Source organism: Schistocerca serialis, chromosome 2 (assembly GCF_023864345.2).
Source record: "Schistocerca serialis cubense isolate TAMUIC-IGC-003099 chromosome 2, iqSchSeri2.2, whole genome shotgun sequence".
NCBI lineage: Eukaryota > Metazoa > Arthropoda > Insecta > Orthoptera > Acrididae > Schistocerca > Schistocerca serialis.
The window spans coordinates 435,318,227-435,344,229 of NC_064639.1; the positions used below are offsets into that span (position 1 = coordinate 435,318,227).

General features: G+C 40.8%; 1 protein-coding gene across 9 annotated transcripts in view; it reads left to right on the forward strand.

The window, feature by feature from the left end:
• Positions 1 to 26,003, forward strand: part of LOC126457297 (GMP synthase [glutamine-hydrolyzing]) — a 178,771-nt gene that overhangs the window by 98,512 nt on the left and 54,256 nt on the right. For all 9 annotated transcript variants that reach the window (XM_050093475.1, XM_050093474.1, XM_050093476.1 and 6 more), the window contains one exon: positions 17,173 to 17,388. In XM_050093475.1, the coding sequence (XP_049949432.1) occupies positions 17,173 to 17,388 (216 nt within the window). The remainder of the gene's footprint in view (positions 1 to 17,172; positions 17,389 to 26,003) is intronic.

The following is a 26,003-nucleotide window of genomic DNA, read 5'->3' on the forward strand; positions in this document are numbered from 1 at the left end:
TGGGTGCATCTATCTTTTAATTTATCACATGTCTTAGTATGTCATATACTTTCCAATAAATAGTTCTTTCAAACCAGACAAATCTTTAGGCTAACCCAGTACAGAGTCCATAACATGCTTTGTGAGGATACGACAGGTGGTATATGAGGATAGGATAGATGGTCAACATGGCCTTGCTGTACTTGGTCATCATTTACCATGACTCCATATTAATGCTCTTCGTAACAGATGCCATTGCCATTTTTAAAATCAGTGCAAGTGTTTGAGAAATTATCTGATGTGAATACCAGAAATATTTAAAGATCATTACCATGTTGTCTTTTGTATATTGTTGACATAAGTAACCACCCATTAAAATTTTCAAACAATTATATTGTTTTAGCATTTTTCATCTGAAAGGTAGTGTGGTTTCGTCAAGCATGATGTTTTGTTTGAGTTCATGGGACATTTACAGTGTCACAAAAATGTAACTGAACTGAGAATATATTTTCTGGTTTGCATAGATTAGGTATGATTTCATAGTATCCAATGTCTCATCTGTTAACTTTTAGTGACAAATGTGAACAAAGCATGAAATTGGTCTTCAGTTATCAAAAAATTTCACTAAGTAACAATTTCATAACAGAGAAAAACTGCATAATATTTTTGTAACAATGTAGAGAGAGCTTTTCTCTGTAATTGTGATGATTTAGAATGTTTAGAGACAGAACAACTTGTCATGTGTGTTTCATATTTTTGCATGAGTTGAGTTGCTTCCAGAGGTTTCCATTCCAAAATATGACACAGAAACTTACAACAGTTACAATATTCATGTTATATTGAGAATTGCATGCACTTTTCACTTTTTTTCGAGTTGTATGCACATTGAATATATTGAAATATGTGATGTTTAGGATTTGAACTCAGGTTTGTACTGGAAAATCTAAACTTTTCATCAATTAGTAAGTAGTTTGCAAAAAGTCATTGCTTAACAGTTTAGAATGCTCACTAAAATACTGTGCAGATCATCACTTCTAGTTCACAAAATTTTTACAACTGTGACTGCATAATATGCCATGTGGAATTTATACCCAACGAAATAACATCTCGATTCTCACAAAAGAACTGGAAATTTCTCTAGATGTCATTCATAAATTATCTGTTACACAGTTTTAATGAAAATGTGTAGAGCTCCGTGATACTAGACCACACCATAGGAACAACCACAGATTCCTGCTGATATGCATGAAATTCTGCTCCCAGTGCCCAAAGCTTGTGAAATATCTCTTTTTTTCTGATAGGCCAAATAACACAGTAGCCAATCAGCTTCATCTTCAGATTCACATAAACCTGTACTCTGCCTGTTTAGACCAACCCCAGTTCCAAAATCAATTTACAGTGTACTTACCAAATAATGCATTCACAAAGCTCAGTCCAATTACCCCATATTTAATTGACTGAAGTAAGTATTATATTTCTATATCTCACAACAATGGGTTGCTGCTTTACAATTATCATTTTTCCCCATGTACATGTCGCACCAAGCCAACACAGTTCGATTCCCATTCTTTCAAACTTAGTTCTTCATAATTTCAATGATTCATACTTCACATTAATTCCCTTGTTCACTCAAACAACATATCAAGTGAAAACAATATCAGCCAGCAGTCTGTAAATAACATTACTGTGTAAATTTTAAGAGTTCACCAAAAAATTATTTACTCCATTGTTTAATGATCAGGTATGTAGTTAAAAGCTCTGTACCAACTTTCACTCAAAGCATATTAATGTGCCAGGAAGCTGTTTATAACAGAAAATCATAAATTTTGCATTTCAGCCAAATTTTGGATGTCAAAAGTTACTGTTGAAATTCAGTGTTTGCTAGTATCATTACAGAAGGTTATACCAACTTTACAGCAGTTGGGTTATGAGTAGTTTCTTCAGTAATGCTTAATAATGTAGACTCAACAGTTAAAAAAACCTGGGCCACTGTAGACAAAACAGTAGGAAAGTAAGGCCATGTGACAGTAGGAGCATAAAAACCAGAGCAAGGCGTGATGTCAGACAAATGAAGTGGGTCATTGATTCAGAAAATAAGAGATATTCAACACTTAATTTGTTTTCACCTATGCCCATGTGCTAAACATTGCTAACTTTATAACACAAGTCATGGTCCTAAATGAATGTTCGAATCACAGCAACAAATATGAGTCCCAGAGGCTATAAAATGTTTAAGAATGTGCTTACAAGGGCTCACTATCCACCATTCATACTTAACTGAATGAAAGACTTATTTTTCAAGTTTTTTTTCTTCCTTTTTTTTTCTAAAATTACTCATATTCATCTTTTGCAACTTCAAATGGTAACATTGCTTATTTCGAATTAATATGAAAGCCACATAATTACCTTCCATAAAATTGTGATTCCCAACCATAAGTTTCAGTGCTAGGGCAACAATATCTTTTCTGTTTCCTTCTTCATTCTGTATTTCCCTGTGTACGAATGCACTAAAATGGAAATGGCAGCAAAATTTCAGACAGTGTTTACCCAAGTTATGAAACTGAGCATGAGCATAATGAAATAGCAGGCCTCACTGCATATTGGTTTAACTGGATTTCAAATATTTTTCTTTAGGTAGTTACATTTGCGAGAAATATGGTGCATTATGTTAGAGAAAATATCATACCACAAAAGCAATTTTGGAGAGCCACTCTCATAAGTTAGAACTAAACAGGAAACCTTCGCCAGTTCAGCATAAGAAGTTCTACAAGTTTGTGTAGCTACAGCTAATAGTTATTATCCCTAAGCGAAGCAGCAGTGATGACTGCCTGCAAACAGCAACTAAAGCTCTCATGAATGGACAGTATTGTCAGATTAGTAACGCAACATTACTGGATCACCTACATGTCAGAAAATAATAACTGTAATATATGAAGTCAATTGCGGACATCTGGAAATAAATTATGTCCACAATTCAAAGGAATTAATACTTCCACATCTTGATTAAAGAGATAAGTGCAATTTTTGGGTATTTAGTTTGGTATATTTTGTTAAATACAAACAAAACATCATGGTAAAAGCAGGAAAACAGTGAAAATACCTTGATTTGCTGTGTCTTCCTGTCACAGTTCTAGTTAGGCAAAATGATGTAACAGAAGGCACTATTAATAGCCTAGAAATCTCATCTGTCGTATGTGCCGAGATATTATTCCATTTTCCATTCTCATGACCAAAATGCTTGCGTAGGAAAAAGTACAATCCCCCCCATGAACCATGGACCTTGCCATTGGTGGGGAGGCTTGTGTGCCTCAGTGATGCAAAGACCCGTACCGTAGGTGCAACCACAACAGAGGGGTATCTGTTGAGAAGCCAGAAAAACATGGTTCCTGAAGAGGGGCAGCAGCCTTTTCAGTAGTTGCGGGGGCAACAGTCTGGATGATAGTCTGATCTGGTCTTGTAACACTAACCAAAACGGCCTTGCTGTGCTGGTACTGAAAACAGCTGAAAGCAAGGGGAAACTACAGCCGTAATTTTTCCCGAGGGCATGCACCTGTACTGTATGGTTAAATGGTGATGGTGTTCTCTTGGATAAAATATTTTGGAGGTAGTCCCCCATTCACATCTCCGGGCAGGGTTACTCAGGAGGACGTCATTATCAAGACAAAGAAATCTGACATTCTACAGATGGGAGTGTGGAATGTCAGATCCCTTTATCCGACAGGTAGGTTAGAAAATTTAAAAAGGGAAATGAATTGGTTAAAGTTAGATATAGTGGGAATTAGTGAAGTTTGGTGGCAGGAGGAATGAGACTTCTGGTTAGGTGAATACAGGGTTATAAATACAAAATCAAATAGGGGTAATGCAGAGTAGGTTTAATAGTGAATAAAAAAATAGGAGTGCGGGCAAGCTACTACAAACAGCCTAGTAAACACATTATTGTGGCCAAGATAGACACGAAGCCCACGCCTACTACAGTAGTACAAGTTTATATGCCAACTAGCTCTGCAGATGACGAAGAGATTGATGAAATATATGATGAGATAAAAGAAATTTTTCAGATAGTGAAGGGAGACGAAAATTTGATAGTCATGGGTGACTAGAATTCGATAGTAGGAAAAGGAAGAGAAGGAAACATAGTAGGTGAGTATGGAATGGGGGGTAAGAAATGAAAGAGGAAGCCGCCTGGTAGAATTTTGCACAGAGCATAACCTAATCATAGCTAACACTTGGTTTAAGAATCATAAAAGAAGGTTGTATACATGGAAGAAGCCTAGAGATACTGGAAGGTCTCAGATAGATTATATAATGGTAAGACAGAGATTTAGGAACCAGGTTTCAAATTGTAAGACATTTCCAGGGGCAGATGTGGACTCTGACCACAGTCTATTGGTTATGAACTGTAGCTTAAAAACTGAAGAAACTGCAAAAAGGAATTTGAGGAGATGGGACCTGGATAAACTGAAAGAACGAGAGGTTGTACAGAGTTTCAGGGAGAGCATAAGGGAACAATTGACAGGAATGGGGGAAAGAAATACAGTAGAAGAGGAATGGGTAGTATTGAGGGATGAAGTAGTGAAGGCAGCAGAGGATCAAGTAGGTAAAAAGACGAGGGCTACTAGAAATCCTTGGGTAACAGAAGAAATATTGAATTTAATTGATGAAAGGAGAAAATACAAAAATGCAGTAAATGAAGCAGATAAAAAGGAATACAAATGTCTCCAAAATGAGACTGACAGGAAGTGCAAAATGGCTAAGCAGGTATGGCTAGAGGACAAATGTAAGGATGTAGAGGTGCACATATCACTAGGGGTAAGATAGATACTGCCTGCAGGAAAATTTGAGAGACCTTTGGAGAAAAGAGCACCACTTGTATGAATATCAAAAGCTCAGATGGAAACCCAGTTCTAATCAAAGAAGGGAAAGCAGAAAGGTGGAAGGAGTACATAGAGGGTCTATACAAGGGTGATGTACTTCAGGACAATATAATGCAAATGGAAGAGGATGTAGATGAAGATGAAATGGGAGATATGGTACTGCGCGAATAGTTTGACAGAGCACTGAAAGACCTAAGTTGACCTAAGGCCTCAGGAGTATAGAACATTCTGTTAGAACTGCTGATAGCCTTGGACGAGCCAGGCCTAACAAAACTCTACCATCTGGTGAGCAAGATGTATGAGACAGGCGAAATACCCTCAGATTTCAAGAAGAATATAATAATTCCAATCCCAAAGAAAACAGGTGTTGACAGGTGTGAAAATTACCAAACTATCAGTTTAATAAGTCATGGCTGCAAAATACTAATGCGAATACTTCACAAACAAATGGAAAAACTGGTAGAAGCTGACCTCGGGGAAGATCAGTTTGGATTCCTTAAATATGTTGGAACACGTGAGGCAATACTGACCCTACGACTTACCTTAGAAAATAGATTAAGCAATGGCAAACCTACGTTTCTAGCATTTGTAAACTCAGAGAAAGCTTTTGACAATGTTGACTGGAATACTCTCTTTCAAATTCTAAGGGTGGCAGGGGTAAAATACAGGGAGTGAAAGGCTATTTACAATTTGTACAGAGACCAGATGGCAGTTATAAGGGTCGAGGGGTATGAAAAGGAAGCAGTGGTTGGGAAGGGAGTGAGACAGGGTTGTAGCCTATCCCCCAATGTTATTCAATCTGTATATTGAGCAAGCAGTAAAGGAAACAAAAGAAAAATTCAGAGTAGGGTCGAAGTAGGGAGGATATAAAATGTAGACTGGCAGTGGCAAGGAAAGTGTTTCTGAAGAAGAGAAATTTGTTAACATCGAGTATAGATTTAAGTGTCAGGAAGTCGTTTCTGAAAGTACAGGGTTATTACAAATGATTGAAGCGATTTCACAGCTCTACAATAACTTTATTATTTGAGATATTTTCACAATGCTTTGCACACACATACAAGAACTCAAAAAGTTTTTTTAGGCATTCACAAATGTTCGATATGTGCTCCTTTAGTGATTTGGCAGACATCAAGCCGATAATCAAGTTCCTCCCACACTCGGCGCAGCATGTCCCCATCAATGAGTTCGAAAGCATCGTTGATGCGAGCTCGCAGTTCTGGCACGTTTCTTGGTAGAGGAGGTTTTGAACACTGAATCTTTCACATAACCCCACAGAAAGAAATCGCATGGGGTTAAGTCGGGAGAGCATGGAGGCCATGACATGAATTGCTGATCATGATCTCCACCACAACCGATCCATCGGTTTTCCAATCTCCTGTTTAAGAAATGCCGAACATCATGATGGAAGTGCGGTGGAGCACCATCCTGTTGACCGTCGGCTGTGGTACGTTTAGCTCCCTGCTTGCTTTATTCGTCGACTTCCGCGGGCTACGTGTGAAACTTGCTCTCGCGCGTTCAACCGTTTCTTCGCTCACTGCAGGCCGACCCGTTGATTTCCCCTTACAGAGGCATCCAGAAACTTTAAACTGCGCATACCATCGCCAAATGGAGTTAGCAGTTGGTGGATCTTTGTTGAACTTCGTCCTGAAGTGTCGTTGCACTGTTATGACTGACTGATGTGAGTGCATTTCAAGCACGACATACGCTTTCTCGGCTCCTGTCGCCATTTTGTCTCACTGCCCTCTCGAGCGCTCTGGCGGCAGGAACCTGAAGTGCGGCTTCAGCCGAACAAAACTTTGAGTTTTTCTATGAATCTGTAGTGTGTCGTGACCATATGTCAATGAGTGGAGCTACAGTGAATTTATGAAATCGCTTCAATCATTTGTAATAGCCCTGTATTTGTATGGAGTGTAGCCATGTATGGAAGTGAAACATGAACGATAAATAGTTTGGACAAGAAGAGAATAGAAGCTTTCGAAATGTGGTGCTACAGAAGAATGCTGAAGATTAGATGGGTAGATCACATAACTAATGAGGAAGTATTGAATAGGATTGGGGAGAAGAGAAGTTTGTGGCACAACTTGACCAGAAGAAGGGATCGGTTGGTAGGGCATGTTCTGAGGCATCAAGAGATCACCAATTTAGTATTGGAGGGCAGCGTGGAGGGTAAAAATCGTAGAGGGAGGCCAATAGATGAATACACTAAGCAGATTCAGAAGGATGTAGGTTGCAGTAGGTTCTGGGAGATGAAGAAGCTTGCACAGGATAGATTAGCATGGAGAGCTGCATAAATGCAGTCTCTGGACTGGAGACCACAACAACAACAGGATCTAGTACAATGGTGCCACTGTGGAATACAGTTCCACAATCCTCTCTATGCAAAAAAAGAAAAAAAAAAAGAATAATTGTTTCTTCATGAGGTTCATAATAATATTGATGTTTGCATCATACACAGTTATTTTTGGATGTATATCGTGTGACTGTGTCTATGATTATTCAGAAACAAATTAACAAAATATTTACTCCCCCTAAAAGGAAAAACCAGAAGGAGAAAATGAGGAATAAGATGGCAAGATGAGCTGAAATTGTGTGGTGAATCACCAAGGCAACAGCAGTATGGGACTCAGAACAGTGGAGGAAATAAAGAGAGGCCTTCAAAAAGTAGTGGAGAAATAGTTACTAGCAAGAAACATAACAGATAAACATAGACAAACGAACGAACTCACCACTGGATGTCATTACTAATGTCCAGGCTAGAGATGTCAAAGAGGTTTATGACTTACAAAAGACATAGCATATTGAGCTGATGTTGATTTCTCTCTCGTCATGCTTGTGAAGGTGTTTAAAATGATCAGGGTTGCCACAGGTTCTGAAAATCAGGGAATATCAAGGAATTTCAAACACGCCAAGCAAATAAGGGGAATATCAGGGAAATTTGAAAAAATAAAATTGGAATAATCTCATTTTTGTCTCAGTAGATGAAATGGTTTGTTTACTGAGGTGGTGTGCATCATCGTTGGCTGGGTCCAGCTGAGTACACCACTTCCCTGCTTCATCATTACTATTGCTTTCATTACTACTGCTTCTCCCCTTCCTACCATTCCTCTCAGCTTGCAGATAGTGCTGTCACCACTTCTTGCCACTAGTCTAGCAGCTGCCGACAGGAGTCAGGGAGCCATGAGTAGTTTTTTTCTTATCTTATTCTGAAAGACCATAGACACAGCTGCCAGGGATGGCAGTCGTGTGTTCACGAGTTGTGTTTGAGTGGTTGTGTGAATGTGTGTGCTCTCGTTTTCTGACAAAAGCTATGGATGAAAATTGAGTCGTGAGAGTGTGATTGTTTTTTTGTGTGCCTGTCTGAGGCTCAGCAATCATCTTTATGGTGAGTTGCTACCTGTCCTCATTATTATTTATTCTCAGAATACTTGAACAAGTTATCTGTTGCATGGATTGATCACCTTGTTCTCATTTCATGCTGTCTGTGGCTCACGATTAGCTGGCCGCACGAGTGGATTTCCATAATGGGCCAAAACCACAGACCGTTTCTGCAGATGGATCAGGCTTCCCGATCTGAAGCCATTCGGTTCCCACTAATGTGCAGGCCCTACACATTGGATGTAGTCTCACCGATCTGCCTGCAGTCCAAATTTGTTTGTATGAGGCGTAATGAAGTGAATATTCATGGTTTATCCATGGACCCAGGACTGCAGTGCTCCTGAGCAGGCCATAGGCGATGGATTTCAGGAATTGCAACTGTCTCACCACAAGAATGTTACACAGTGTGGTGTTCTATAGGCATTTTATTTGTTCTAGCACATTTTGGTACTTAAAAAGTAGTTTATATGTTAGAAGGTGTAGACAATAAGAGGAAAAAAATTGTCAGTCGCTGGCGGTTTGTATGCTATGTACTCATATATTTCTCAAAAGAAAAATCACAAAATACCTGTAAAATAATAGACGTAACACAGTGGGTAACAACGACAATAACAAAATAGAACCAAAATTTTATTGGTGGTCGGTCACCTACAGTGTTGGTTTACACAATTCTTCCCTGCCTTATACACTTCTTTCAAGAGGCCTACTTTTTTCTGAGGTTATTTCTGAAATCAGTGAAGGTATTTTAAATATGTCTTGTGACTCCGAGGAAATGTGTGTTTTTTCCACCAAATGTGTTTCGTTTTATTGAAATAATGGTCTTAACGAAACACACATACCATTTGGATTGCTTTCTCCATCTAAAAACAGTTCATTACAAAAGATGTTGATGTTAGTGCTTAAGAGTTTTTCTCACATCAGGAAATGCCGCCTGCTTGCAAGGTGTTTTTTAAATATAGATATTTCCTCGTTTACACTATTGTTTCTTGTACGATAGCTGTAAAGACAGATTGTCAACTTACGTCTTAATTTACCCTTGAGATCTCTAAATTTGTCAGGGAAAACTGCTAAAACATGTCTGGAAATCAGGGAATTTTCTTGGGGAAACTTATGGCAACCTTTAATCACTAGGTCTGTTTTCCAATGTGAGCCAAGTTGCAGCTGAACAAGATTCAACAAACATACTCTGTAGATGAATGATTTGATGTAAATGTGTATCACATATCTGACAAATTTATGAGCTTTTCGGTATAATGCACTTGCACGACAGTAATTAAGGAGCAGTAACGTTTATTCTCAAAGGCTATCAACATTCACCCCAAGGATGATTATTGAAACAGGAGGTACCTGTGTATTTGGAACTGTACCTATTTCCAGTACATTTCTCTTTTTCCGTTTGTTTATGAATTCAGCGTTGGAGACTTGAGTGTTATAATGGTTCATATTCTCGAAATGGCATTCAATAATTAGACCAAACAAATATTCACTGTGTTTTACTGTCATCATTATTACTCACTAATTATACAAAACGACAACATAAACCCTGTATGAAAGTCACCTTGCCTTGGGAACAGGAATCTTACCGCTTTAGTTCCATTTGCAACAGGTGGTTTGCCAGACAGACGTTTTCTCTTTGCAAAACCTCCTGGTCCTAATGCAAACACAATCTTGATATTCAGTGGTGATGAGATATGCACAGCAGATTAAAAAAAGAAAAACACAAAAAATATTGTGGCCTAAGCACTGGAACTTGCGGTGGGGAATCACAATTTAACTATTGAATTTCTTGCAAATGAAAATTCACTAATGGAATAAGGTACGCACAAATTCTAACTAACTGGATTACTACCATAAAAATAAACTTATGGTATCTTAATTGATCACAAAATATAAATAAATTAAAAATGTTGCTTTACAATGTTGAACATAGTTTCGCTAGAAGCTACTGCACATCAGACGGAGTTCCAGGAAGAGAATGAAATTAACTGCTCGTGTGTTCTAACATAGTACCAAATGGTTGTTTCACCTATTAATTACCTAAGGTAGCTGATTGTTTGTTAGATGGAGTAATAAATGAGCCCTGGATCTGAGCATCTGCCAATAGACTGCAAGTACGTATCCTAACTACTTACGGGGATTCTCATATCTGACAACCTAACATGCCGATGCGACATTCATGCTCACGATAATCCATCTTGCCATGTGAGTTGAGTGGTGTCAAGGTGACAGGCTATGTACCAGTACAGCATTTGTAATGATCTGTTACTCAGGACTGCCGATGGAGGAGGACCCAGCGCTGTCATTTATGATCTGTCTAGTTGTACTCCTTGATAAGGTGTTCACTCTCAGCTGCCACAGAATTGCCTCGGTATTCTGCCTTTTCAAAGCTCTCTAAGCATTATTTTCCCTTCAAAAAGTTTCAAGAACATGATGTGTTAAACACATCTCCAACATTCGTATGATGTCATAGAGCTGTTGACTAATGTCTGTACCTTCAGTTAAATAGCTATCATCGGTACAGAGTCTGCAAGAAAGCAGAAAGGCTGGGCAAGGGGCTAGTTTCTCAAGCTCCCAGCACTTCCAACAGTTCTCCACTGTGTTGACTGTTTTTGGAAGAATACCCACAGTCGGCAGATATTGTCACAGAGACAGATTCGGCACATCATGGGTGCCTACTTCAGACGAACCAATGTGTTGTTTCCTGAATCAAAGGCTGTTACGTGGTGTGGCTACAGTCACTGGCCTACTCTTTGGGCTGCCGTTCTCAGAGGGACAATAGGGGCTTGCCTCTGTGGAGCTCTCTGAGCCTTACCCTTTGCCTGCCCTCAGGGCCCAAGCAGCTCATTGCTTGCTTCCTGATTAAGAAGGAAAAGATACGAGCACAAAGTTAATTGGAGTGTTAACTGAAAAACGGAAATAGATTTGATCAACCACTGTAATGCAAATAAATATTTCTAATAGTTAATCTCATATCTGCGTCTATATGATCTCCTGCTTTCTGATCTCATTATGCAACTGAAGAATTACGAAGGGTGAATAATTGTGAAAAGAGACGGACCAAATGGCTTGCTGCTTTTCATCTCCGCTTACAATTATATGTCTCAAAGAAATCAGCATGCTGTAGACAGTGATTACTGAAATTTTCTAACTTTACAGTACAGCTACCAGTTAATTTTTTCTCCCAAATTCAAGCAAGTTTCTTAAGAATTTGTTAACAAATATTTATTCAGGGACACACAGACATGCATAAGTGAACACGTATGCGAGACGTAACGTCTGTGTCACCACTGCCGCACCCCTTAAAGGAAATATGCTTGCTTCCTCCCTAGACATCAGTAGAAGAATAGCAAGTGGGAATTGCATCCCAGCTGCAGTGGCTCATTAGGAGCATTCAGTTAGAGACAGAGTTGTCGCTGTGATTGAAGAAGGCATGTTGTCAATTAGAGATGTGGGCAGCAAGTATGGCATGTCAGTTGCTGCTACAAAGAGATGGTGGAGGAATGCTGTTGAAAGGGACACTACCAACAGAGTTCCTAGCTCAGGCAGGACAGCACACAGCTTGCAACTAAGACCCAACAGCTTCCATTCCTAAACGCAAAGCTGTTACCAACTTGCTCAGCCCCAGTGACACAGTACACTGACGAATGAGGAAAGTGGGATAGATATCCTCGAAAACAGGAACTCAGAGGGGAAAATGTTTTATACCAGAGCTCCATATGAATGTGGCATGGGAAAACAATTTTCACTGATGAGTAATGTTTTCCACAAGCAATGACTGTCAAGGAATGGATTACCGACCACGAGGTACAAATTATGGTGAAGGATATGTGTATTGTGTATTGAACCGGGGATCTAGAAATGATAGAGAGCCCTCTGTGGTTCACAACCCCACAACAGGCCACAGCAGTCCACCCACACCACCACTGCCTCACACCGAACCCAGGGTTATTGTATGGTTCGGCCCCCATTAACTTGTGTTGTAAAGTAAGCAATCCTTACTGCATGGGGCTTAGGTGAATGCAGAGTGAGCATTGAATATCTCATTTCCTGAATTGATGACTCGCTTCATCTATCTGGCATCATGCTCTGGCCTGTTTTGCTACTGTTGCCAGATGATCCTACTGTTGCCAGATGATCCTACTGTTGCCAGATGATCCTACTGTTGCCAGATGATCCTACTGTTGCCAGATGATCCTACTGTTGCCAGATGGCCCAGTTTTTCTGCCATTTTGTCTACAGTGGCCCAGTTTTTCTGTTGTTGAGTGTACATAACATTTGATCTGTGTTCTGACCATGCACACTGCATGGCTTGAAGATCCGGTCCATTCAGACCTAACATATGGTATTGTCAGTGTCTAAATTGATTCTCTGGCACCATGATCTTTGTGTGGAGCAAGATAGCTTCTGTGGGAATCTTTATTGGTGATGTATACTGCTACACCTCAATGGGCTGGGGGAAAGGAATGACTGTGAAGCCACCTGGTAGTATTTTGAACAGATCAATTTTAGTAATGCTAACGCCCATTTGAAGAATACATGGAGGGAATCTGCAGACTCTGGATGGTTTCAGATAGATCACGTAATGATAAAAACAGGTTTCTAAATCAAATTTTAAACTGCAAAGCATTACCAGGGGACTCTGTGGATGGTGACCATAATTCATTGGTTTGAACTAATTGAAATTGAAGAAAGATAGGAAATTAAGGTGGTGGTACTTTGATAAATTGAGAATCAAAAGTTGAGAATTTGAGGGAGCTTTAGGTAACATTTGACTGAAGTGGGGGAAAGGAATACAATAGCTATGGAAATGAAGTAATGGAGGCAGTGAAGGACCAAATGGGCAACAATACAATGCCAGTATGAATACTTGAATAACACACAAGATATTGAAACTTAACTGATTAAAGAAGAAAATATAACAATCCAGCTAACGAAGGAGGCAAAAGGGAATACAAATGTTTAAAAAAAATGAGACTGACATAATGTGCAGAGTGGCAAAGCAAAAATGGTCAGACAAGAAATGCAAAACTCTAAAAGTTAGCATGAGTGTGATAAAGATAGATGCTACCTGCAGGAAAATGAAGAAATCTTTGGATAAAAGAGAAGCAGTTGAGTATATATCAAGAGCTCAGTTTTCATGTCGGAACTAAGTACAGAAGGGTAGCTGAAAGGCGGAAACAATATATACAAGTGTTTTATTTATGTATTTGTTCATTCATTCATACAGTGATTGCCTAACAATGGTATGGAATTTGTCACCTTAATAAAATGAAAATAAATAGCTCAAAAATTACATATACACTGATATGTAAGTATAACAATGTCAGGAGAAGGGTAATTGTTACTCACCCTATAGCAGAGATGCTGAGTCACAGATAGGCACAACAAAAAGACTGTCAGAAAGTGAGCTTTCAGCCAACAAGTCCTTCAACGAAAACACACACACACACACACACAATGTGGGTTGCGCACGAATGCATGTGTGTATTTGTTTTCTGACCGAAAGCTCACTTTCTGAGAGTCTTTTGCCGTGCCTATCTGTGACCCAGCATCTCTGCTAGATGGTGAGTAGCAGCTATCTTTTTCATAATATGGACTTTCCGTTGTTTGAATATATAAGTGTGCTTTAAGAGGACAGAATAGAAAGATCTAAGATAGAGTGCTATGTAAAGGAATAAATTGGAAGACAGTGTTATGGTAAAAGAAGACAAAATTGATTATGTGGGAGAAGCAATTCTATACGCTGAAAGGAAGACTTATGTCGAAACAAGGCTTGTGGAATAGGTGACATTCTCTCAAAATTACTTGAATCCGTGGGAGAACTAACAATGACAAAACTACTCCATTTAGTATGCAAAATACGAGACTGACGAAGTACCCTGAAATGTCATGAAAAATGTTATCCCAATTCCAAGTAAAGTTAGTACTAAAAATTGTGAATATTACAGACCCAGCAGTTCGAGAAATCCTGACTGCAAGATACTGGCATGGATTATTTACAGAAGAATGGGAAGACTGGTGGAAGCTGATCTCTGGGAAGATCAGTTTGAATTTCAGAGAAATGTAGGAATATATGTGGCAACACTGATTCTGTGACTTATCTTAGAAGACAGGCAAATGTAGATTTAGAGAAAGCTCTTGACTGTTTTGCAATACACTTTTTAAAATCCTGTAGGTCATAGGGTTAGATACAGAGTGAGAAAGGTAATCCACAACTTTTACAGAAACCAGAATGTGGTGATAAGAACCAAAAGATGTGTGAAAGGGAAGCAGTAGTCGAGATGGGAGTGAGACTTGGTTTCAACTTATCTCTGGTGTTATTCAGTCTTTACAGTGATCAAGTGAGACTGTGTTTTAACTTATCACTGGTGTTATTCAGTCTGTACAATGATCAAACAGTAAATAAAAAAAACCAATTAATGTTTAGGGATAAAAAAATATAAACTTTGACAGATTGAGAATGCCATTGGCAAACCTCAGAGATGTAGGTCTTGGAAGATTAGTTGAACAGATTGGATAGTGCCTTTGAAAGAGGTTATAATATGGATATCAATGAAAGCGATACAAGAGTATTGGAATGTGGTTGAATTAAATCAAACGAAGCTAACAGGGTTTTATGAGGAAATGAGACACTAAAGGTAGTAGTATGTGTGTTTTGCTATTTATGAATGAAAACAACTGACAGTGTCCAAAGTACAACAGATTCAAAAAGCTGAGTAATAACAAGAAAAGTATTGCTGAAAAAGAGAGGATTTCTTTTCTTATTGTATTTTTCTGGGGTGTAATCTTTTATGGAACTGGAACATGGTTGATAAACTGTTTGGACAGGAAGAGAATAGAAACTTTTGAGTCTTGGTGCTGCAGAAGCCTGCTGAAGATTACATAGCTACATTGAATAACTAACAAAGATTTACTGAATCAAGCATGGGAGAAAATAAATTTATTACACAAATTGAGTATTATAAGGGGCGTTCAAAAAGAAATGAGCCGGAGGCATAATTACAGAAACCAGTACTTGTATGTTAGAAGTACTGACCCTGGCCGTTGAGACCCTTGTCCCCCCGTGACGCAAGGCGGTGAATGACTGTCTCATAAAATTCTGGGGGCTGCAATGTTAACAAGTTCCACACTTACAGCTGGATGTCGTTGTCCGAGGAAGTGCAGGAAAGGTTATGCTAACATTCTTCTTTGACAGGATGGCCCCCTTCCAATTTACTTCCTGCAGCATGGGACAACAGTGAATGCTCAGCGTTACTCGCAAACCTTGACCACCCTTCACCAAGCGATCAAATCAAAACGACCAGACAATCTCACCTGTGGGGTCATTCTGCTCCACGACAATGCAAAGCCTCATACGGCCAACACAGTAGCAGCACTCCTGCTGAAATTCAATGGGAGGTTCTCAGCCACCCTCTATACAGTCTGGACCTCTCTCCCTGTGATTAGACCATTTTTGCTCCCCTTAAAAGGCTCTGAGGGGCAAACGATTCACCTCCGATGACGATGTCCAGATGTACGTGCGGAACTGGTTAACATCGTAGCCCCAGGAATTTTATGAGACAGCTGTTTACCGCCTTGTGTCACATTGGGACAAGTGTCTCAACAGCCAGGGTCAATACTCCTAACATACAGGCACTGGTTTCTGTAATTGTGCCTCCGGCTCGTTTTATTTTGAACGCCCCTTATATATGAAAGGATCAGCTGTTAGGACATATTCTGAAGTGTCAAGGAATTAACAACTAGGCGATGGAGAAAAATGTAGGAGGGAGGGACAACGACAGCAAGGTTCTACTACAGTAAGTAGGTTCAAAGAGATGTAAGAACAGTTACACAAAGATGGAGAGGTTCAGGCATAATTTCAGGTTCGGAATTCTCGCCATCCAGCATGAGTGAAAGGTCTGCAGAAAACGGGGTTATTTTGTAACGGATTGCAGAATGACTTTATTTTTCTATTGTCCTCTTTCGTGATTTTCCAGTTTGCCAGAAACAGGAAACCTTTGAAAACATGTTAAGTTAGGTACTGCAGCAAGGGCAGTTGTCAAGTCAGTGTCAAACTTTCCCTTATGGCTTTTCCATACCTCTTTCAATTTCTAAAAATATCGTTTGTTGCTGACATTTCATTCTTAATTTTTATCTCAGCTTGTTGGTTCCCACCTTGATTTGGGAGTCGCTGGTAACTTTCAAAATTAGTCCCTTAGTAGTATCACTTTCTCCAGCCAGACTCAGATTTATGACTACATCATTGGTGAGCATTTATCCGTAGTGACACATGTACAGAAAGTTCTGTTTCCTACCTTGGCCCCGTGGATACAGCTTCTATTAACTGAAAGGAGCACTCTTCTGGTCTGTGATGTGAGGCACTGGCAAATTGAAGATTTTCAAAGATTTCTGCTGGCACACTCTGCCTTCCCTCCTGCTTCCCTTCCAAGCTTTGTCATTTAAAGTCTCTATGCTCTTTTTTAATGATGAATTACTATTTATGCGTGTTATAGCTATAAACAAAATTTATCCTCACAACCCCCGAAAGAGGAACAGAAAATATCTAGAGATTTTTGTTGTTGCCTGCTTGTCACAGAGAGATAAACGGTGGTATAGGTTAGATAAATGTAAATAAGTCCCACTTACCTTGAAATGGACAGTGAGAGGTAACAGGAGACAGGTAATGCAGTGTAACCATGGTAAGTTAAAATGTAATTATGTGTAATAATGGTAAGTTAAACTTACACAATGGCCCACCCTGCCCTCTGCCCCCGAAACAAAAAAAAAAAACACACACACACACACACACACACACAACAGTAATCAAGATGTGAGAGTTTTGAAAGGTATACACAGTAGGTATTAAACATTTGTTATTACATGTAGTTGTTAATTAAATTATATCTAGAATTTGTAGTAAAGCTAATTTATTCTGTATTTTTATTCATACTGTTTTATGCTGTAGGTTGCGAATGATGTTATCTCTGAACTAAACTTAAAACCAGAGGAGGTTTTCCTGGGTCAAGGCACGCTTAGACCAGATCTGATTGAATCTGCCTCACATTTAGTCAGCTCAAAAGCTGATACAATAAAAACACATCACAACGACAGTGAGCTTATACGACAGTTAAGGGAAGAAGGAAGAGTTGTTGAGCCACTGAGAGATTTTCATAAAGATGAGGTACTGTATCTATTTTATAAGAACAAAACCATTACTACACCTCCCCTCCCTTCTCTCTCTCTCTCTCTCTCTCTCTCTCTCTCTCTCTGTGTGTGTGTGTGTGTGTGTGTGTGTGTGTGTGTGTGTGTGTGTGTGTGTGTGTGTCACATGCAAGACAAGACATTGCATTGAAAAGTGTTCGTGTGAAGAAAATTGAGTAATTTATGGGGCACTTAAGCTTCATAATTGCTCAAGGATGTCGCCACCCTAAAAAAATCTTGAAAAACTTGTTCTGTTTGACTTTTAATTATTGACCTCTTTTGTTTCATCTTAATCCACACATTAATGTGTTCCTGAAGGCATCCACTTGAAGTGTCATGACTTTACACGAATTGCACAGGTAACAAATAAATCTGTATAGTTTCTTGCCAGATTTCAACATAAAATTAATTTTAATGAATGACATTCACAGAAATTGTAATATTTTAGAACTAAATATAATGTAGCCATAGAGTGCCAGTGCCTGTTTTTCCCAATGTATGAGGTGTGGCTGTAAAATAACAGAACTGTTGCTGCAAAACTTTATGCTTTTCAAAAACATACATATTTAGTTACTTTCACCCTTGTCCTCTATCTGTACAATGCTCCATGAGAATTTTCCATAGATGGAAACAATGCTGGAGTCTTTTTCTGTGAGCTCCTTGATGATACATGCTGCTTTTCCTTTCACCGCTTCAGCAGACTGAAATCTTGTTCCTTTTAATGCAGATTTGACCTTGGGGAATAGATAAGTCACGTGGCGTTAGGTCAGGCAAACAAGGTGGGTGGTGTAACACTGGGATGCTGCACTTTGCTAGAAACCTCTTAACAGACAATGCGATATGAGCCAGTGCATTGTCTTGACTACCCACAATTCGGATTGTTTTTGTCTTATTTTCCCACAGAATTGAACAAGAACCTCAAGGTAGTAATGTTGGATAATAGTTCGACTTTCAGAAACCCAGGGAATAAACACAGCTTAAAAAAAAAAAAAAATCATTGCTTTGAATCTTCATTTGTTCATTTGAGCTTTCTTCACTCTCAGTGAAGTTGGGCCCTTCCAATGAATGGGTTTGTGATTAGTTGAATCATAAGTGAAAAACCAAGATTTGTCACAATTTTTCACTGTTTCCAAGACATTAGGACCATTTTGAGTGGTATTCAAAGCGTCAGTACAAACATTTTTACAAGTTTCTTTTTTGATATATAGGTCATGAGAATTTTTGGCACCAGTTAACACATTATTTTCTCGTACGAAATTAGATATGTAAAATTTGCCTTATACATTGTTTGTCAATTCTTACAGTTTTAGCAATCTTCCAAATACGCAACTGATGATCAGATCAAATCAGGCTACCTACTTTTTCGATATTTTAATCCGTTTATGATGTTGAAGGGTGTCGCAGGCATGAGCCATCTTCAATGTGTTCCTGACTATCTGGGAAACACTTGAATCACTCAAAAACTCACATACATGATAAAGTGTTTTCATAATACACTTTATAGTAAAAGATCAAGTTTTAGTTGCAGTTTTTCCAAGTTTCAGATGAAACTCCATGATAATTTGTTGCTCTGTTATTACACTTACCATTTTTCTGACAAAACAAAATAACAGCTCTGACACAAATGAAGGCCGTGGCTGCACTGATTTGTGTAGACACCAGAGGTGCTGCATTTGAACAAGAAGGCTTCACACTTCACAGCTATTCTTTGCATGTAAACATACGCTGTGACATCATCAGTTCATTTATTTTATAGCCACACCTTGAAAGCTATATTTACTTACTATTTCGATTGTACATTTAACATTTTCCTCCTTCCCCATGATAATTCACTGGATAGTGCTAAATGAAAGCTCATTCATAGTAAGGAGCCTTCCCTTGCACATGTCCTATATTAATATGTCATTGAACACATCTGAGGTGACAGCATATTCTCAGATGTACTTGGGTGTCAAACATATACCTGTTCATAAACAATTCTGTTATCGATTCTTGAGTTTCTCCCGGCGTATTTGATAATCAAAATATCCACGGGTATGCTGCCGGTCTATAGTGTCCAACGGGCACAATATTTCGGCGATCAAACATGTCGCCATCATCAGGTGAACTGACGGACTGAGCTCCTGTGAACGTGCCGGCACGGAGATCCGTACGCTATGGCTGCTCAGAGGGAACTGGGTTCGGTCGCGGCGGCGGCCGATTTAAATACCCTCCACCCGCGGCGCGCTCCCTCCGCCGTCCGCACCCAGTGCCACGGTCGCGCGGTGGAACAGATTGCGACGGCGTCTGAGATGACGTCGGTGTGATGGCTCTGTCCGCCGTGATCGTCACAACTATACGTCTGCTCGATTTACTCTTGATTAACCCGATCGCTGGTTCCCAAGCCTTGCTAAGATTATAGCCACAGTCACGGTTTATGAGGTCGTCATTGGTGCGAATTTCGATGGCCTCTCTAACAACGCTGTCCCAGTATCTCGACGTCTGTACCAGAATCCTCGTGCGGTCATACTCCATGGCGTGATTTTCCGACAAACAATGTTCAGCGACCGCCGACTTGCTCGGATACATCAGTCGAGTGTGCCTCTGGTGTTCACGGCATCGATCCTCGACGGTACGCATCGTCTGACCAATATACGACTTGCCACATTGACACGGAATCTGGTACACGCCGGCCTTCCTCAAACCGAGGTCATCTTTGGCGCTCCCCACCAGTGCACGAGTTTTATTTGGAGGACAAAACACAGTTCCGACCCGGTGTTTCTTCAGAATGCGGGCGATTTTCCCCGAGAGTGCGCCTGTGTATGGAATAAATGCAGTGCCTACCTCCTCCCTCGTGACTTCATCCATCTCAACAGGTTGTGCTGCAGTGGTTGGGCGGAGAGCACGTTGAATCTGCCACTCTGAGTACTCATTTTTTCGAAATACAGTTCTCAGATGTTCCAATTCTTGGGGTAGACTCTCTGCGTTAGAGATAGTGCGCGCCCTATGTACTAGAGTTTTAAGTACCCCATTCCTCTGTGAAGGGTGGTGGCAGCTGTCTGCATGCAAATACAGATCAGTGTGCGTAGCCTTCCGATACACCCCATGACCTAGGGTGCCGTCAGCCCTTCTCTTGACCAAGACGTCAAGGAAAGGTAATTTACCCTCCGTTTCAGTCTCCATAGTGAATTTGATGTTGGGGTGTATGGAGTTTAGATGTGTAAGGAAGTCAAGGAGATTATCCATACCATGTGGCCAGATGACGAACGTGTCGATCACGTAACGGAAAAAGCAAGTAGGTTTCCATACGGATGACGACAGGGCTTCCTCCTCGAAGTTCTCCATGTACAAATTCACTACCACCGGTGAGAGTGGACTACCCATGGCGACTCCCTCCGTTTGTTCGTAGTATTCTCCATTAAAAAGAAAATACGTGGAAGTCAAGACATGCCTAAAAAGTTCAGTGGTCTTCTCGTCAAACTTCTGACTAATCAATTCTAGTGACTCTCGCAGGGGTACCCTCGTAAACAAGGAAACGACGTCAAAACTCACCATGATATCTGACTCATCCAACCTGAAGCTATCAAGGCGTTTAACAAAATCCACGGAATTACGGATGTGATGAGGGCATTTACCCACATAAGGACTTAATATTCCCGTCAGGTATTTGGCCAACAAATATGTAGGTGCCCTGATGTTACTGACAATGGGACGTAATGGTACCCCCTCTTTGTGAACCTTCGGGAGTCCATATAGTCTAGGCGGTACCGGACCTTGGGGTAACAATTTCTTAGCGTCACCCTCCGGTAAATCTGCGTCCTTGAGAAGCGCCCTCGTCTTGTTCTCCACCTTCTTTGTAGGGTCAACGCTGATCTTCCGGTAGGAATCGTCATTTAGCAGGCTCTGCATCTTATCAGTGTAGTCCTTATGGGAGACAACAACTGTAGCATTGCCTTTGTCAGCCGGTAAGACAACAATTTCAGAGCGCTCCCTCAGATCACGAATGGCCGCCCTCTCTTTACTGCTGATATTTGACTTCATCGGCTTGGATTTCGTCAACGCACGACAAGTTTCACGATGTATTTCCTCGGCTGATTCTGGCGGAAGTCGAGCTGCAACCTGTTCAACAGCACTAGCAATTTCTGCGACCGGAGTGAACTTGGGGGTGGGAGCGAAGTTGAGACCTTTCTGCAAAACTGAGACCGCATCATCACTCAACACCATGCCACTCAAATTCATGACAGTCTTGCACGGAACCTGCAGGGATGGTTTGTCAAGGAGACGTGAGAACTTAGCTGTTTGACGTCCTGTAGCCTTCTTATGGGGGGAATCAGCTGACACCCAGGTGACACCATCAATCCAATCCCAGGAACCAGAAGTGAACTTACTAGCCAGTTGCAAATGTAGTTTGAGTAATTCCTGTGAGATAAACTCAAGGCTCCGGCGGGTGAATTGCACTCTCTCACGTACCAATGCGAGGCTGGCTCGTTTCTTGATTCTCTTAGCTGCTGCAGAATCGATGTGATGCGTAACCTTAGCAAAATTTGGAACAACATTCTCGGAACGACATCTCTTTAGAAAGGCAAGAGTACTTAGCAAACGACATCTACGGTGGCGCAACTTTTCAAATTTCTTCATGCTGCGATACATCTCCTCCCCGTAAAGGTGTACGGTGTGATTCTTGAGTTTCTCCCGGCGTATTTGATAATCAAAATATCCACGGGTATGCTGCCGGTCTATAGTGTCCAACGGGCACAATATTTCGGCGATCAAACATGTCGCCATCATCAGGTGAACTGACGGACTGAGCTCCTGTGAACGTGCCGGCACGGAGATCCGTACGCTATGGCTGCTCAGAGAGAACTGGGTTCGGTCGCGGCGGCGGCCGATTTAAATACCCTCCGCCCGCGGCGCGCTCCCTCCGCCGTCCGCACCCAGTGCCACGGTCGCGCGGTGGAACAGATTGCGACGGCGTCTGAGATGACGTCGGTGTGATGGCTCTGTCCGCCGTGATCATCACAACTATACGTCTGCTCGATTTACTCTTGATTAACCCGATCGCTGGTTCCCAAGCCTTGCTAAGATTATAGCCACAGTCACGGTTTATGAGGTCGTCATTGGTGCGAATTTCGATGGCCTCTCTAACAACGCTGTCCCAGTATCTCGACGTCTGTACCAGAATCCTCGTGCGGTCATACTCCATGGCGTGATTTTCCGACAAACAATGTTCAGCGACCGCCGACTTGCTCGGATACATCAGTCGAGTGTGCCTCTGGTGTTCATGGCATCGATCCTCGACGGTACGCATCGTCTGACCAATATACGACTTGCCACATTGACACAGAATCTGGTACACGCCGGCCTTCCTCAAACCGAGGTCATCTTTGGCGCTCCCCACCAGTGCACGAGTTTTATTTGGAGGACAAAACACAGTTCCGACCCGGTGTTTCTTCAGAATGCGGGCGATTTTCCCCGAGAGTGCGCCTGTGTATGGAATAAATGAAGTGCCTACCTCCTCCCTCGTGACTTCATCCATCTCAACAGGTTGTGCTGCAGTGGTTGGGCGGAGAGTCTACCCCAGGAATTGGAACATCTGAGAACTGTATTTCGAAAAAATGGGTACTCAGAGTGGCAGATTCAACGTGCTCTCCGCCCAACCACTGCAGCACAACCTGTTGAGATGGATGAAGTCACGAGGGAGGAGGTAGGCACTGCATTTATTCCATACACAGGCGCACTCTCGGGGAAAATCGCCCGCATTCTGAAGAAACACCGGGTCGGAACTGTGTTTTGTCCTCCAAATAAAACTCGTGCACTGGTGGGGAGCGCCAAAGATGACCTCGGTTTGAGGAAGGCCGGCGTGTACCAGATTCCGTGTCAATGTGGCAAGTCGTATATTGGTCAGACGATGCGTACCGTCGAGGATCGATGCCGTGAACACCAGAGGCACACTCGACTGATGTATCCGAGCAAGTCGGCGGTCGCTGAACATTGTTTGTCGGAAAATCACGCCATGGAGTATGACCGCACGAGGATTCTGGTACAGACGTCGAGATACTGGGACAGCGTTGTTAGAGAGGCCATCGAAATTCGCACCAATGACGACCTCATAAACCGTGACTGTGGCTATAATCTTAGCAAGGCTTGGGAACCAGCGATCGGGTTAATCAAGAGTAAATCGAGCAGACGTATAGTTGTGACGATCACGGCGGACAGAGCTATCACACCGACGTCATCTCAGACGCCGTCGCAATCTGTTCCACCGCGCGACCGTGGCGCTGGGTGCGGACGGCGGAGGGAGCGCGCCGCTGGCGGAGGGTATTTAAATCGGCCGCCGCCGCGACCGAACCCAGTTCCCTCTGAGCAGCCATAGCGTACGGATCTCCGTGCCGGCACGTTCACAGGAGCTCAGTCCGTCAGTTCACCTGATGATGGCGACATGTTTGATCGCCGAAATATTGTGCCCGTTGGACACTATAGACCGGCAGCATACCCGTGGATATTTTGAATTCTGTTATCAGCAGTAAATCACATAAAGCATTGTGAATTAATGGGAATATTGATTATTTCACTAGAAATCATAATAACAGTGTTTTGCTTTTACCTGTTCCACTAGTGTAATGAAAAATTTCGCAATTGATGAATTTGCATTCTGTTGGACCTTGTAGAAACTTCCAGCGAGAAAATCAGTAAGGAAACTGTAAAATTAATTTTGGAAACATATAAGATATCATTATTGTATTTTGTCACCTATGAATGCAGATTTGTTTGTGATCGAATCTGTGCATGGCAACATGGGAGTACTTGTGTGCCACCACCAGGATTTTTATTCTGACAGCTCGCATTAGTAAGACCAAGAATATTCCCTAATACCCTAAAAACTTTTATTTGCAGCTATCACCGATGCCTTATCATTGCACCCATTACACAAAATGCCGATATAAGTTGTAGAAAAGTAACTACAGGTACTGAAAAAAAGACTGATGTTCTGTTCATATGGTTTTGAGGAATCCAAGTTTCATCCAAAAGGGGAGGCCATGATATTTGAATCACAGATTGGCTTCAGCCATTGTACTCTTTTGGTAGTCCATTGGTACGACATAAGTTGCAGGTAATGACTCATACTACTGACGTAATTTTGAGAAAATCACAAGAGAAGTTTTACGCATCTTTGATGTACCAGTAAATTATGACCCTGAGTTTGAGATGGCAGTTGTCATGTGGATTGCTGAGTAGTCTTGCTCATGGGTGTTCTTTTCCCCTCCTCAACAATAGTTGTGTTGTTTCATATACCGGTATGTTACATTTGAAAGGTAATATGATGAAAAGACACATGTATTTGCATGAACTTTTATTGATTTTGCAATGTCATTTGGTTGTTTGCTAAATTTTATAATCACAACTAGTATATGTATAATTATCAACAAATAAATGACCAAACACATGAAGTTTTTCTGGAAATGTAACCCTGTTGTGATTTCCGAAATCTCTTATACCTTAAGTTGGGACAGGTACAGAGAACTTCTTTTGCACCTGGATGTTTTGATCTGCAGACACAAGTTTTAAGGGCGAGGGACAGTCTTGGAAAACCCAATTCAAGACTATAAATAAAGGTGTAAATAACTTGATTCAATCATATAATAATATACAGTATGCCAGAATATGAGAGTAATTTACAACATTACAAGTTTCACAATTATATTTTTCATACAGACACAGAAAACAAAAATTGAAATGACAGCTAGTACATCAGATGAATGCAGTTTGCTGTCATGCAGAAGGAATCTTCAGATTTCTAAGGAAAAACAAAACCCATTGACATTTGGAAAAACTTCTCTTTCTTCCAAAAATTTAGATGCAAACCACACATAATGCAAAATTTTCATAAATATTGCTGCTAAAAATCAGTGATGTATGATCAAAAATACTTCAGTAGCAGCTTCATGAAAGCAATTTCTCATTCGTTGTTAGCCAAATATGTACAAGTTTGAAGGTGCTTGATAAAGTTTTTAATGTGTCTATAGAAATAAAAGTCTCATAATATTTGTTATAATAATAAAAATTAATTAACAGTCAAATAGCATTGGAAATTCAAAGAAAGTTCATGTAAATACACATATCTTTTCATCACATTACCTTTCAGATGTAATATATATGAAATAATATGACTGATGGGGAGGGGTTGGGGTGCAGGAAGCCCATGATCCAGTGGTCCACCGATTATGGATTGCCGCCAGCCCGTGTTCAGGTTTGCAACGTACAGATACATCACTGACACGTAAAACTTCTCTTTCAATTATCTCAGAATCACGTATGTAGTCTGCCTTATTACTTCCACATTGTGTTGTGGTAATGGACTATTAAGAGTGTACAAAGTTGGAAGTAAATGCATGATCCAAATGTGGCCTCACCTTGTAAGGATACTACAGGCCTGTTCTCCTCAGCACCCAATAAGTGCATTGTATGCAAAACCTTCAGTCTTGCTGCTGCAATATCTCTGCATTTGCTTAAAAAATTTTGTCCATCATTACACCTTCAGAATTGAAAATTAAGTGAGTTAAGCAGATGAACAACAAAGATCACTCAGCCAGAATAATTAATTTTTTCCCAGAGATC